Source organism: Hypomesus transpacificus, chromosome 12, assembly GCF_021917145.1.
Source record: "Hypomesus transpacificus isolate Combined female chromosome 12, fHypTra1, whole genome shotgun sequence".
Taxonomy (NCBI): Eukaryota; Metazoa; Chordata; class Actinopteri; order Osmeriformes; family Osmeridae; genus Hypomesus; species Hypomesus transpacificus.
The window spans coordinates 3,802,729-3,818,206 of NC_061071.1; the positions used below are offsets into that span (position 1 = coordinate 3,802,729).

At 46.7% G+C, this 15,478-nt stretch overlaps 2 protein-coding genes across 2 annotated transcripts; both read right to left on the reverse strand.

The window, feature by feature from the left end:
• Positions 1-580: 580 nt before the first annotated feature.
• Positions 581-8,881, reverse strand: LOC124474884 (transmembrane protein 255B). Its single transcript, XM_047031346.1, is given in 10 exon segments — positions 581-808; positions 915-1,022; positions 1,024-1,059; positions 1,221-1,380; positions 1,505-1,602; positions 2,704-2,796; positions 3,562-3,651; positions 7,752-7,814; positions 8,068-8,210; positions 8,686-8,881. Coding segments are annotated over 10 exon segments (1,098 nt in total). The 5' UTR covers positions 8,765-8,881.
• Positions 8,882-10,337: 1,456 nt separating this feature from the next.
• On the reverse strand, positions 10,338-15,082 carry grk1a (G protein-coupled receptor kinase 1 a). Its single transcript, XM_047031078.1, has 7 exons — positions 14,141-15,082; positions 12,862-12,989; positions 12,538-12,695; positions 12,304-12,387; positions 11,904-12,028; positions 11,298-11,499; positions 10,338-11,194 (listed from the first exon to the last, which is right to left on the reverse strand). The coding sequence occupies exons 1-7, from the start codon at positions 14,840-14,842 to the stop codon at positions 10,902-10,904; spliced, it is 1,692 nt and encodes a 563-aa protein (XP_046887034.1). The 5' UTR covers positions 14,843-15,082; the 3' UTR covers positions 10,338-10,901.
• Positions 15,083-15,478: the final 396 nt, after the last annotated feature.

Sequence of the window (15,478 nt, forward strand, 5' to 3'; positions counted from 1 at the left end):
CAGACCAAAGTCTAGCAGGAGGGAGAGAAACTTCTCAAATACAAATATGACATCAAAGAGGAAGGAGCAAGTTTCTATATGAGTATGATGGAAGCGTTTGCATATTGCTGCTAACAGATTCATAAACAAACACATTTAATATTAAAGTCACTATCTCTTAACCACAATGCAATCAAGTAGAGTGACTCCAGTAGGTCAGTACAGTCTGCAGGCTTCCTGTGGTCTAGTCTAGGTCGGTCAAGCGCCCGGGGAAGTGTCTTGTGCTACAATCTCTGACCTGGTCCAGAAACAACCCTTAACACGTTGGCCCGTACCTCCCTGGTGTTTGCCAGTCTGAGTGTATCTGATTGTGGAAGTGATGTTGAGGAAACCCTCCAGTATTACCATTATCAGTGGACTGCGTTACACATCAATCCACTCAGCACATCAATCCACTCAGCCTCACAAACACAGCAGGTGTATGAGCGGGGTGAGGGAAGGGGAGGGTGTGGGGGGGGGGGTGGCTGGGGGCTTAGTTATGGTCCTCACCTTCGTCCTCCCCCGGTCCGAGAGGTCAGGGGTCGTGGGGGCCGGGGGTCTCTCAGTGGGCGTAGGGTGGAGGCTTCTCGAAGGGCCCGTAGGAGGTTCCATAGAGGATGGGGGCGTTGGGGGTCAGCATGTACCCCCCTGGCTCCTGGGAGCCCCCCTGAGAAGAGGGCTGGGTGGGGACCTGGGAGGTGGGCATGCTCTCCTCAGAAGGGCAGGAGGAGGCGGGGCCCCCCTCGGGGTTGAGCTGGGGAGTGAGCGGGGCCTGGTAGCTGCTGTGGTGCTGAGACACAGAGAGGGAAGGGGGGAGGGAAGGTTAATGTTCATGTTCGACTGGGGGGAACGGGTCGTTAGCACTGCAGCACAGAGAGGCAGCTGTGGATCGGTACCTGCATGGGTATGGGGTAGTTGGGGTAGGCAGGCAGGGCCTGTCCTGAGGGACAGAAGCCAGCGTACGTCAGCATGTGCTGGGCGGGGTTGTACAGGATATGGGGGGGGAGCGGCTGGACTGGGCGACATCTGGGGCGTTGGGTTCTGAGAGGCCATATGAGAGAGAGAAATGGGAAACGGTGAAACAGTTTACCATACACACATCTGGATGATATCCAAAGATGTGTGTCTAAGTGTGGTAGTGTATTCACTGTATGTATTTATGTATGTGTTTTTACAGCATGACAGAGGGGGCGAGTCTTCACCAGGTCCTTGTAGGCTCCCAGGATAGCAGCAGTGATGATCCCCAGGAACAAGCCCAGCACGTTGAGCACCACACAGGCCCACAGCAGGCGGTGCAGGTGCACCACGTCCCAGCAGCTGTTCACTCCTGTGAACGCATAGTACTGCCGGTGGTATTCTGGGCTGGAGGGAGAGAAGGGGAAGGGAGGGAGGGAGGGACAAGGATACATTGATAAAAGATGAGTTTCATACATAACATGACATATTGGCTTACAACGGGTCAACCCTCCAGGCAGGAAACGCTCACCTCTCACAGTTGTGCAGGTCACAGCAGTAGCAGGTGTGGCTTTTCACCCTCAGCCTACACTTGTCGTTAAAGGAGTGGCACACCACCTAAAGAGCCAGCCACGCACACACACAGGAGGCAGGGCCGGGGAGTCGCAACTGTTACAACAGGCCATTGAACTGTTACAACAGGCCATGGAACTGTTACAACAGGCCATGGAACTGTTACAACAGGCCATTGAACTGTTACAACAGGCCATGGAACTGTTACAACAGGCCATTGAACTGTTACAACAGGCCATGGAACTGTTACAACAGGCCATGGAACTGTTACAACAGGCCATTGAACTGTTACAACAGGCCATTGAACTGTTACAACAGGCCATGGAACTGTTACAACAGGCCATTGAACTGTTACAACAGGCCATTGAACTGTTACAACAGGCCATGGAACTGTTACAACAGGCCATTGAACTGTTACAACAGGCCATTGAACTATTACAACAGGCCATGGAACTGTTACAACAGGCCATGGAACTGTTACAACAGGCCATTGAACTGTTACAACAGGCCATTGAACTTGAAATGGAGTCACAACAAGGCATGCTCTGTTCCTGTCGTTAATGCAATTTGACAACATATCCACTGCCAGTTGGCAGAAAAGAATAAACGTAGAAATAATTTACGCATTCACTGGAGTGTAATTCTGTCACATAGAATTGAAATGTATGAAATGTGTACTTAGTTCATTGCTGTGGTTCTATCTTGGTGCCACTAGAGGGATACCTAGCTCAATGACCAGCTTCAGGTCTTATAGCATGGAAGACCGTAACGCATCATCAATCCTAACTACCCCAACTCATGCAGTCCTTAAAACCTACTTCACCCCAATGTCTCCTTCAGGCTTAAAACAATTTACACTGTCTGCAAAGAGTAAGATATGGGCCATAACTTTGACCAATTAAAGTGAGGGCCTCTAGTATTCTGAAAGCCATAAGCCCAAGTCCTTAAAAGGTTTCATGCACAATATATTTCATATGATGTTCACTGACTGTTTTTATTATTTTATAAATCATCTGTGTTTTACAGTGTTATTTCAATAATTATGTAAATGTAGGCTGAAAAGCACCTCATTTACTCTACAAATCAAATATATGATATGTATGTACAGTATGTGTGTGTGTGTGCGCGTGTATGTACAGTATGTGTGTGTGTGTGTTTGTATAGACTCACCTCAGTGTAGTAGTTGTCGAAGGCATAGCCGGACCCACTGACGTAATATTCACATCTGTTCTCCAGCAAAGGCCTTCTGTCCTGTGTGTGTGTGTGTGTGTGTGTGTGTGTTTGTGTGTGTGTGTGTGTGTGTGTGTGTGTGTGTGTGTGTGTGTGTGTGTGTGTGTGTGTGTGTGTGTGTGTGGAAATGAGAAAGAGAAAGGCGGAAAGCAAAAAGGTTCAACAATTCTCAATGACCTATGTGTGAACATGTAAATGTATATAGATTTATTTTATTTGAATGAGTTGAAAAATTAAAACCACTAAGAGTTATACAAGCAAGTTTTAAAAAGCTGAACAGCACAATATCTGTGATAGAGGTAAAACTACATTGGAAAGTAGATTGCTGTGGTGGGATGATTTCCATGTATCTGGCATTGCTAGGTTCTTGGAGAGAGGGGATGGATGTTATGGGCTATTCAATCAGTGATGCATTGTGGGTTTATGCTACAGTTTGTCAGGTGTTCTGCAAGGTGTGCTCGGAGATAGATTGGTCTGACCGTCATCCTGAGTGATGACAGGGTGGTCACAAGGGTTGTTACCCACGGACACCAGACAAGAATTCTGTCTGATTGTATCTGCAAAGTTTCATTACCGAAGCTTGGTCTGTGTGTGTGTGCGAGGGAGAAAGAAGGCGGCGGGAGAGAGATAAGATTCATATTTTTGGACAGTAGGAGCACTGTGCCGGTGTCATTTGTATGTCAGGCTGAGGGTGTGTTGTTGTGTGTGTGTTTCAGTGTGTCTGTGTTTGTGTTTGTGTCTAGGCCTTTACTTTGAGTTGGGAAGGGGGGGGGGGGGGTACCGTACAATAAACTCTGCAGCGATGATTCCATCCACGATGGCACAGAAGAAGGAGGCGATGACTCCGATGCTGATGAAGATGATGGCTGCAATGAGCTGAGGGAGGGAGGGAGGGAGAAGGAGGGAGGGAGAAGGAGGGAGAAGGAGGGAGGGAGGGAGGGAGGGAGGGAGAAGGAGGGAGAAGGAGGTAGGGAGGGAGGGAGGGAGGGAGGGAGGGAGAAGGAGGGAGGGAGAAGGAGGGAGGGAGGGAGGGAGAAGGAGGGAGGGAGGGAGAAGGAGGGAGAAGGAGGGAGAAGGAGGGAGAAGGAGGGAGAAGGAGGGAGAAGGAGGGAGAAGGAGGGAGGGAACATTGTAAATGCTCTCTCTATGAATGTGTAGATAGAGCACATACCTCAGTACAGACAAGCACAAGCACACTAGCACAGTGTTACGTAAACGCCCTTGTCTCCCCGAGTCCTGGCAGTGTGCGCTGATTGCAGTGTCTGGATGAGAACTGGGGTAATAAAGGAAATGTACAGCTTCTGGCCCAGTCAACCGAGATGCGCTTTATGGGTAATTTACGGTCCAAAAAGTCAAAGCAGGCCAGAGGGACGACCCTTAACATCAGGAAGGTCAATCTCATTCCCCCAATCTGATCTGAAACAAGCACACAGGTTCACACCCTCACACCCGCGTCCCCACACCTAGACCTTACATTGAGCAAGACATGGATAGAGGACACGGGGGTCTTAGAGTTTGGTCAATCAATACTGTTAGTGACAGTAACAAGGAGCCCATCTGTGTCAGAACGTTTGCCTAATCAGTCACTGTAATGAGGACAGTCTAATCAACCTCAGCTACTAGTACTTACACTGCACCCAAGACGAGACACACTGATTGAGTGACAATGTGGTTTACATGCCCTTCCACTGGCAGACGTGCACACACACACGTGCACACACTCTCGACCCTCCGAACTCCCCCAAACCCCAGCAGACTCTGCTGGACGATCACAGATGGGTGAACATAAAGCTGAACGTTGAGCATCTTTTACGGCCTGCCTGATTTCCCCTGCAGGACTGGGCTGATTGCCATCCTCTTCTCCTTCTGTTCCTGTTCACCACTGAGACCTGACAAGCCTCTGACCCACTGCAGGTGGGGCTGAGACACACACACACACACAGTTTGCTCAGATTGCTCGGACCTTTTCTACACTGTCCCACCAGCTCTCAGATCTTGACAGGCGCATGTGCGCTCGCGCGTGTGTCGTCCCCCCATCAGTCTGCCTGGCATTCCAGACACTCCACTTCATTAACAGTTTAAATGATTCGTCTTTTATGGCCTTTGGAGGGAGGGAGGGAAATCGAGGGAAAAGAAAGAGAGAGAGAGTGAAACAAAGAGAAAGAGATCGGAAACCGGCACAGTCCCAGCATAGAGCTGCAGAGACAATGGACTCTGACAGCGGCATTAGTTCAGATTACCTCAGCGCCAGCTGCCAGGTCGTAAACCACAGCCAGCACCTCCACTGCTGCTATCACCCCAAGCCTCCCTCACTCCACCGTCTACACCCTAGCACGTCGAGGGGGAGGCGAAGGGAGAGAGAACCGATAACATACCGGAGCGGGAAGACAGAATGTTATAAATGTAAATTGAGAGGGGGGGGTGGGGTGAGAGAGATAGAAATTGAGAGACAGAAAGAAAGAGAGAGAAGTAGAAAGGGAGCTGAAGTAACAAGAAGTGGAAGTAATGACGGGATGAGGGGATGGGCGAGCAGAAAAAAACGAAACACGGACGCAACGACAGAGTGAACATAAAAAGAAATGACGGAAGACTTAAATAAATTAAAAAACAGCGAGCTGGAAAAGAGAGACACACCGCGCTGCGTCTGACTGAACGACTCCACACGAGGTCGAACACTGCCGAGTGGTCCAGTGATCAACGGGCCTCCATCGAACACGGCCGTAATGAGGTCTGCACGCGCTGCGGCCCTCTGGGTAATAAACTGCCCTTCTGTAGGCCTCTGCTCCGGCTGCAAGGTTACCAGGAGGACGGCAGTCTAAAATACAGCCCTCAACTCTGGCCCCCTCTGTAAAAAAGCATAGGAGACACCTAAAGATCTTACTGTGCCAGGCAAAGAAACACAAATGGTCCGTTTTTAGTTGGGTGAGAAACCCCAGCAAACAGCCATTAGAGTGGCACATTTCCCCCCAAAACTTCTCTGGACAAGGGACTGAGATCCTGATCTCTGTACAAGCAACAACAGCAGACCTTATCTACCTCTGAAGACGTGTTCCAAGGTGGAGCAGCACTTTACTTCCTCCAGCAGGGGGCAGGAGGCCCTGGGAACCAGGAAGTGACACCAAACTCATTTAGTTAGTTTGAGGCTGGCCTCTCTCATGTGCAGCGTGATACTTCTAGTTGTTCTTTAATGAGGTGAAACCTGCCTTGGCAGCCTCCTATCTGCTTACCACGGACCACAGAGATGAGGGAGAGAAAGGTGTGTGTTTTCTTTGTGTGTGTGTGTGTGTGTGTGAGAGAGAGAGGGAGAGAGAGAGTGCTTGGTTACGTACACTGCAGCTCAAAGTGTGCCAGCCTCCTTGTCATAAAATGTTAATGCTGGAGACTAGGACCAATGCCGGGGAGGTGGGCAGACACAGCAAGCCCTAAATCACACACACATTCTGTCAGTACCCTCCGTGAGGGCTCGTCACGTTGCCATGGGGACAGGTAAGTGTGGCAGGGTGTGTGTTTGTGTTAGAATTTGTTTGTTAGTGTTTGTTAGTGATATGAGAAAGAGGTGGAGGGGCTGGGGCATGGGGGGGGGGGAGGGGTTGGCATCACAGGCAACTCTACAGGGTATTTACAGGAAGATATCTTACAGTAAGACAATTCAATACATTTCTCTATGCTCACAGAACTGCCCATAATAGGAAGGTACAGTTACAGGCAAGTGACCTACTAAGTGTAGATACTGCTACTATAGAAGGGCATAGTGACCTGAGTAGCCAGATACATGATACCCGGGAAACCTTTTGAATAAATAACTAACCTACACACACATACACACTCTATCTCCGAGGCTTGGATCCTCAAATGTGTTAGCAGTCTAGGAAGTCGTCAGATACACTATGTTAAAATGGTCCCAAGTCTGTCATAGTAACTCCTAACTTGGCTCATGTACAATCACACACTTGGGGTGCACTTGATTTAATTCCCCCCATACAATTCATTCAGTGGAACGCAGCCGCCTTCCCCTAAACGGCAGTATTGGATGGGAATCCAATACTGCACCACAACTATTTTCATGTTTCAACGTTTCCAAATGGGGTCAATGAAACTACATTGTTACTAGTTTCTGTCCAATCCAGGTCTCAGTCATCCTCCAGCACCGGTGTCATGTATCTCTTCATGCCACCCAGTGCAGACATGGGCTCTCCAGTGTCTAGAAAACAATACCAGTGATACTACTTAGACTTCAGTTCACTCATTAAGTTTCCAGGAATGAGAATTAGCCTAGTTCTTTTGGAAAGGCATCTCCAAACCAAGAGATTCACCAGTTTCTCAGCCGTGTGGTAAAGAGTAGGCTTTAACTCAGGCACACTGAGTCCAAGCCTGGCAGTGATGCGTCAGGAGGGTTACTGTGTATGGTGGCACTCAATGTCCCCACTTTGAAACCTTTCTGTCAGCCAGCTGCCAATGCTAATCCAATGTCCTGTGTTCTCGCTTGAGCTCTGAGCCAATCATATTCACTTCCCTGACCACATCCAATCAGGGGAACCAAGCAAGAACAACAAAAGGACATTACCATGTCCCAATAATCGAATTTGCTGTTTGATTTAAAGGGGCCATTTTCCATAAACAGTTTAGCAAATTTGCAAAGTTGGTAACATAATCCTCAATTGCTGAAGGCCTTTATCAGATGAATGTTCCAAGAATAAATATAACAACGACAAACTAAAAACAAAAGAACAAAGTCACCTTGAGTGCTTTGTCATATAACACCTTATTTAGCCTCACAAAACCTTCATATTTAAAACGAAAATGACGTGAAATATTGAGACTCATCACTTCCCCATAGATAGTGAAGCCAGTCAGTAGACCCATCCATCTATCTGTCATTTTAGGTCTGCAGATATCCACCCTTTTATGTCTGCGGGTCGGGTCAAAGGTAGTCAGGCTGAATGGAGGTTCTGAAGGAGACTGGGTCTGGAACTCACCATAGGTCTGCGGTTCTCAAGCAGGTTGATACCAACAATCCCCAAGAAAGCTCCGAAACTTAACTGCGGACATAAAGTGGGGGAGATACAGAGGGGGGAGGAGAGGAGAAAGCATCTTTCACGGATTTGGAGGCTGGACATATTAGGAGACGGGATCAAATGAATAATACAATGTACATTTGTTCGAAAGAGAAGCTTGAGCTATTTTCAGGATGTACCATGGCTGTCTCTTGAGGAGTGCGATCATGTGAATCAATATAATTTCTGTGTGTGTGTGTGTGTGTGGGTGAGTTATTGTAATGAATGTGTCACTCACTGTAATGCCAGGGTAGTAGCCAGCTACAGACACGTTCCCCGTCCTTGTGGCAGACAGCAGTCCCACCACTAGGACCACCACAGACAGAGCCAGCAGGGAAATGGTGACCCATAGAGCCGTCCTCTTACGCTTCTCGTACTGGGCTGAGGGAGAGAGAGAGAGAGAGAGAGAGAGAGAGAGAGAGAGAGAGAGAGAGAGAGAGAGAGAGAGAGAGAGAGAGAGAGAGAGAGAGAGAGAGAGAGAGAGAGAGAGAGAGATTAGATGGGGACAGAAGAGAAAAAGAGAGGAGATGGGGGACCGAACTAAATGAGATGATGATGCATAATTGTACCCAATATCTAAGTAACACACACACACACACACAAAATGTGCAATCTGAGGTGTGCAACATTTTAAAATGTATCCTTAAGTGCACACTGCCAGCAGTCCTCCCAGCAGTTTACCATGGACCGTAAACGTTGTGCTGATATGGCAAAACAGCTGAAGCAAGCATATATTTCCCTGTAAATAAAGTGAGCTATGCAAGTAGTCGTAAGGCTATACCACACCAATCTCAAACTAAATTTCACTCACAGTGCACCTTATCTGCCATAAAAAAAAATTGAAACATTCTTTTACCTGTGGGGTCCAAAGAAACATCTGTTGTTGTTGTTGCTGTTGTTGGGGTTGTTGTTGGTTGAGATGCGGGCTGCTGCATTCTGAACTGTAAGGTTGAAGAAATTACCAAATATAGCTCACCAAAACGCTCAATAGTGCAAGTAGGTAAAGTCTGTTTCTTTCTTTTACAGCATAGCGGCGTCTGCAGGTGTGTAACGTTATCCTCCCGCCAATTCTAAGAATCCTTCACCTGTCGCGTCTGAAATAAAAAGCCCAGGTTGAAAGCAAACGTAAAAGTGTCGTAGTTAGTTCACTCCTTAAGGGTAATGGTATGTCCTGTCGCACACAAAGTTTACACGGCAGCACTAACGTTGGGAAATTCACACCAACTCTAAGAACCTGACACTGCAAAGACTGTCGGTCCCTGAAACGAAGATGCTGTAGCGTTAGATGGCTCGAGGGGAGGTGAGCTTTGACAGAAGCAGCAGCAGTCATCGTTGTCGATGAATAATTTATGAATTTTAATCAGTGATCAATCGTTAGTACATGTTGAACAATTTTGTTTTTATTTACTTGGCACTTGAAGCAAACATTTTCATTTTGTTTCTGCTATATGCGCTATTTTGATGAAAAGTAATTAAACAATGTCCAGCTAACAATCGATACATTTGCGCTACAGGAAGACCTTTATTGGATGGTGAAATCATCTCATAAATTTCACTGGAAGGTAGCCTACTTGTTACTGAACAGTTTCTTTGATAATTAGTTTGACCACCCAAATAAGGATTTTGCTTCAGAATGTCTAGCCCCTGCCCCGTGTCTTCATAAATATAAAAAGCTAGGCTATTTGCTGCTTTTATGGCAAAATATTTATTTGAGTTCATGAACATAATCTATATGACGTATACATAATTTACAGAGTTGTCAATAATGCTCAAACTAACAGTATTTCTTAACAAGTATGAACAAAGAACAGTTTAAAACCCCTGTATTGCAAGAGATTCCTGTGTAAATAAATGTCCTTTGCATAACAGCATGTGGCAAAGCAAACTGAAATATAGAAGCAGAAACTCCCCCATCTCATCAGAATCCTCAGAGCAACTCACTTTCAACATTGCATCAAGAAAAAATAAATGTTATGACATAAAAAACCTATACAATTGTTAAATATGGAATGATATGGAATGTACATAGTGTTAACAGTTGTGTAAATAATGATCAAGTCAGAGTCAATGTTAAGTCTAGGCCAACTCCTTATGTCAGATCTATAAGCAAATACCTTTAGGGACAGCATCAAATAAAACAGACACATAAAAGAGGCTACACTATCTGAATTAATATCCCATATAAAACCAATGTGAGAGAAATATAACGTGAGTTGTGAGAGATGATACAAGAGGGAGCTCGGCAGTCACTGCACCTGACGAACAAATAAAACCAGTTCATGATGACTGCCGTTTCTAAATATCATATGAATGAGAGGACGACTTCATTTACACTCAACACAAACACACACCCAAGCTCAATAGCACATACTTGCAGATAGCAATACTTTTGTATTATATTTAAAATACTACCAAAATATCTGAAATAATGTGAAAAATAGGAAGTGATGTTGAGTCCGACAGGCAAAATAAGTGCAAAAAAAAGGACTTGTGTCCTTTAGAGACCAACACTGCAGTATAAGCCATGGAGTCATCCCTCGTTATGGGAATACAAAGCTGTACTGCTCTGTATGTGTGGATGGAATTTCAAGGATGGCGAATGGAGCAGAGGCTGGGAGCTCAAATGCCAAAATAATTCTACTAGATTTCTCGACAATGGAATCGCAGCACATTTGATTTAACTTTAAAGCATGCAAATACACCATGCCATGCTTTTATGGCATTCTTAATCCCTAACATTTCACATATATGTGTATAAAGGATGTTACCAGATAATTCATTTAAAGACTGTCAAAGCACTATTTAATGTAATTGATTTGCAGTTGATATGCTGGAGAAAAGCAAATAAAGAAAGAATTATGAGAATCACATATCTGAGTATACTAAGTATCTGAAAAATGAAAGGAGTGTTTACTGGTGTCAACATACTCAATTCCTCATCATTCCAAGCAATTCCAGTCCATTCCATTCAACTTTCCCACAGTATCCCTCCTCCAACCAATACCCCCTCCCTTTCCCCCGTCCAATGAGCAATCAGGATGTTAGTCCCACGTCTTCCTCTTCCTACTTCTTTTATGACACGCAGCAGGTGGAGGATTTGGGCGGCTGCTCTAGGATGGACTCCCTGCGGAGGTCGTTGGGCAGCGTGCCGCCGGCTCCCCACACGTTGAGCTCGCCATAGATCCCTGTCTCGATCATCTCCTCCTGCCAGGGGATGGCTATGTTCCCCGAAGCAAACTCGTCAAAGAACACATTGTCAGGTTCGTCCAGGTTGATGCCCTTCACTGTGGAGAAGGCGCCCACATCGTCCAGATCCTTGGCGTACACTGTCTTGGAGTCGGGCACAAACGGCGGTGGAAGGATTCCTAAAGGAGAAATAAATGGTAGGTAACCATCAATAGTAAACTGGTGTTTATATGTTGGTTTGGCTTCCATGATGTTGTAGATATGTCTGCCATTATCTCTTACCCTCGTCCAGCTTCCTCCAGTTGATCTGGTTGAAGAAGGGGTGTGCCCGGATCTCGTCACATGTGCCGTTCTTGATGCCCAGCCTCTTGTCTACCGCCTTACACAGCAGGCCCTCACAGATGGATTTGGCGTTCTCGCTGAACTTCTCTGGGTAGGTCACCGGTTCGTTCAGGATGCGCTTCTTCACTTCCTTGTTCTCCACCTGGATGAACGATGGATAGACAGCCAGGTTTCAGTTTTCACCTAATCATTTATTTCCCCTATTGCATCTAATGGTGAAACGCAGTACAATGATTGTACATGTATATATGTACATACATACTGTATGCATAATTTAAACTGTAGGTAACATTTGTACGTACACTTTGTCTGGATTTGTTTGCTAACGTTAAAACACGATTTGCAGTATCAGTGTCTTGCCACATGTTGGCAAGATTGAGCCACTGAGGAAAGTGTTAAACTATGAGGTTCTCAAGATAATAGAGTATAAAAAGAGGGATAGAGAAAGACAGAGAGAGAAAATAGATTCATAGAAGCAAAGCATGTATGTTGATTAAAAGAAAGGTGAGTAAAACTATAGTGTGGGGGGGGCTAGGCTAGGATCACCTTCTCTCCACGGCTTCTGAAGGGGCCCTTGGCGGCGAGGAACTCAAACAGAGTGACCCCCAGAGTGAAGTAGTCTACAGAGTAGTCGTACTCCTCTCCCTTCAGCAGCTCAGGGGCCATGAACCCTTAAGACAAAAGTCACAACAAATCTAATTAGACTATCAGACAACCCCATCATCATTGTCAGTGCCATCGTATCTCTTGGAACAACTGGCCCTAGCAGGCAAAACTGTGGTGATACCATGTATGAGCCCTTAATATTGACTTACAGACTATTTGACTGGTCACGGTATGAAGCGAGTACTGTAGGTAGGCCACTTATGCGAAATGAATGGGGGACAGTAGGGGTCAAATGGCTTGATGGCAGCTAGGGGCCAGCCACTGTGTGCCACTACTGTACCTGGGGTTCCAGCATAGCCTTTGATCTTGTCCTGGTTTTCCGCCAGTTCCACAGCCAAACCAAGGTCAGAGATACGCACGTTACCTGGGAGCAAACACCAGCACAACGGTAAATACACGTCAGAGATACTGGGCCTATTGGGCCTGTGAGCATGTCTTAGTCTGTTGCAGCACACAAAGTGTGTGTGCTTGTGTGTGTGTGGTTTGGAGTTCTATATCAATCTGTTGATTTGACCTTCATTATCTAGGAGCACATTCTCAGGTTTAAGGTCTCTGTAGATGATTCTCTTCTGGTGGAGGTGCTCCATGCCCTGGATGATCTGGGCTGCGTAGTAACAGGCTCTGGCCTCGTCAAAACCTGGGTTGTTCTCGTCCACGTTGTAGATGTGATACCTAAGAAAATACACATGGTACGGACGGGGATACATTCCGTTTATGATGTGGGACATGTCGGCATTTTCAGAGAGATATATGTGTAGGTTTGTGATAGCTGTTGTGGGTACAGGTTGAGTGTGACTGACGTCCTTGAGCGTGTGCGCGTGGACGTGTTGCGCCTCACCTCAGGTCACCTCCATTCATGATGGTCATGACCAGACAGAGCTCGGTCTTGGTCTGGAAGGCATAGGCCAGGGAGACAATGAATCTGCTGTGGACGCGTGCCAGAATCCTCTTCTCCACCATTGCCCCCTGGAGGAGAGGAGGAGAACATGTATGGTTCACAAACAGTCAACACACAGGCACAAATATCCTCTCCACACCCAAATCCATCCCAGTTCTGTTCCATTTATAAACAAAGCTTGGTGTGTTTGGCATTTAATGAGGATCTCAATAATCGCTGTTGAGTGCTTACCATGTAAGCCACAGGTGAATTGCGTTCTGCCATGAGGGCTAGTGAACCTATTAGTTTCACTGTCTAACCAGCCTGGGCCCTGCATGATCAATTGATCTGCCGGTGGAACCAGGTCGGAATGATGATGTCCAGCATCTCTAACCGTGTGTGTAACCTTGACACAAAACACCAATAGACGCACAGTGTTTTTATTAAGAACGGACATCCTTCACAATCAGAAGAAAACCTTCCGACACGTCATACATCTTCACACCGAGTACCTTTCGCCTTTGGTCCGCCATGGACAGTCACAGACCATTATTCCATTATTTCCCATGTCCAGTACTTTATTTTAGTCCATCTTTAACCTAAACTCACCATTTCCATTCCCAAACCCGTTACATTCTGATATCTTCCATTCATTTTAGTGACAGCAGTTTTCACGTCAGTAATCGCAGTTTCATGCCACTAGCCTTCCCTACTCTACCTTACACACACACAATGTTTTACAGCTAAGATTTCTCATCATCGATGTCACAGGGAATGCGGGGAAGTCAGTGTACAGTGAAGAGTTTATGGGAACATTAGGCAACAAGCTTGAGTGTTGTGCAATAAAATCCCTAATCTGTAAAGCTGTGACTGTCTAATAAAGGTCAAGGTGCCTGTCCACGTAAGTCTTTATGCTAATCTATTAAGCATTGCTCATCCACTAGAAATGATCTGGATGATCTGATCAACTGCTGTAAAATATGTATTCTAGAACTTGTGGAAGTGATACAATTGAAACTATAATCCATTCAACACTTGGACAACGATCATAACATATAAGGTAAATTAAGAATGCAACAAATGACCCTGACCTTGATGTGACAATTAGTACTCGCATCTTTCTTCTCATGCATACTGTACCAATAACTTCACTATCAGGCTGCTTTGCACCACAGCCATTTATTTTCTCTCACCCCGCATATGAATCAGAAAAGAAACCCTAATTTCCCAGCTCTCTCACCTCATAGCCTTTCCTCTTCTTCAGCCTCTTCTTGTTGAGCTTCTTGCAGGCGTACAGTTTCCCCGAGCCCTTCATCTGGCAGGCCGACACCTCCCCGAAGCCGCCCTTCCCCAGCACGCGGAAGTCCAGGAACCAGTCCTCATCCATGGGCTGCATCTCCAGCCACTTCCACTGCAGGAACCTCTTGAGGTACATGCTCTCCAGGAAGAAGGTGAAAGGCACCTCCTTGAGGAAGTCTAGCACGCTGGCCAGCGTCTCGTTGAAGAGGTCGTCGGACGCGTCCTGGTGCTTCTCCTTCACCTTGGTGATGCTGTTCTCGGGCAGGAAGGGACAGAAGAGCTTGGCGTCTGGCTCCATGTAGCGTGACAGGATCTTAGACGCCTTCTTGGCGCGGTCCTTGTCCTCTGCCTGGTTGTACTCCTCCACATCCTTCCACAGGCGAGATGGACCTTTGTATTCATTGTTGGACTCTAAGAACTCCCGGAACAGGCGCTTGCCGATGGGCTGCTCCACACACACGCTCTGGAAGCCCAGGTCCAGAGTCTCCACGAGGCCCTCACACACCGTGATGTGGGGCAGCTTGAGGCGGGCATGGTACTTCTTGTCGCGGTTGGCGGCGGGGTTGGCGGTGCCGTCAAAGCTACCACGTGCTGAGATATAGGCGGAGTTGGCCACCACCGTGGTCAGGCTACCCAAATCCATGGCTGCAGAAGAGGAATGTCAGATAAACGATGATAAATTGCAATGAAAAAAGGCGTAAAGAGGTTTAGGGTAGTATGGACCAGTAAGGACCAGCCCCAGCTTCCTTCCTCGTGAAAATGAGGGGGGGGGGGAAGAAAAAACAGACAGATGGACAAACTGTATGAAAATCCTGACAGGAAATGCCAGGGATTAGGGTTTCCTCCACATTGGATAATTCAGTTGAAGAATAGTGAGAGCATCCGTCTGTCTGTCCCCTGCAGAGCTGAACACAGAAAAGACAGGACAGCAAACATTCAACGACTGAGGCTGGGGTAGACCTAAGACAGAGGTTTAGCCCCTTCCACTCACACACACTGTTTGTGCACACACACATACACACTCATACACACATATCTGCCTGACTCAACACCTTTCCCTAAAGACTTTATCCACTAACTCCATAATACCTTTCCCTATGTGTACAGTACATAATGAGGAAGACTGCGTGAGTGTTTGTGTAACAGAGAGAGAGAGAGAGAGAGAGAGAGAGAGAGAGAGAGAGAGAGAGAGAGAGAGAGAGAGAGAGAGAGAGAGAGGGACAGAGAGAGAGCGCGACAGAGAGAGAGAGACAGAGACAGAGAGAGAGAGCGCGACAGA

Bases quoted from the DNA above. Each gene is read 5' to 3' on its own strand.
- grk1a (XM_047031078.1), bottom strand. From the start codon at position 14,842: ATGGATTTGGGTAGCCTGACCACGGTGGTGGCCAACTCCGCCTATATC. The intron at 12,990-14,140 runs GTGAGAGAGCTG...CCTCTCCTCCAG, and splicing joins AGAAGAGGAAAGGCTATGAG to GGGGCAATGGTGGAGAAGAG. The intron at 11,195-11,297 runs GTAAGAGATAAT...TTTCTCCTTTAG, and splicing joins CTGGAGGAAGCTGGACGAGG to GAATCCTTCCACCGCCGTTT.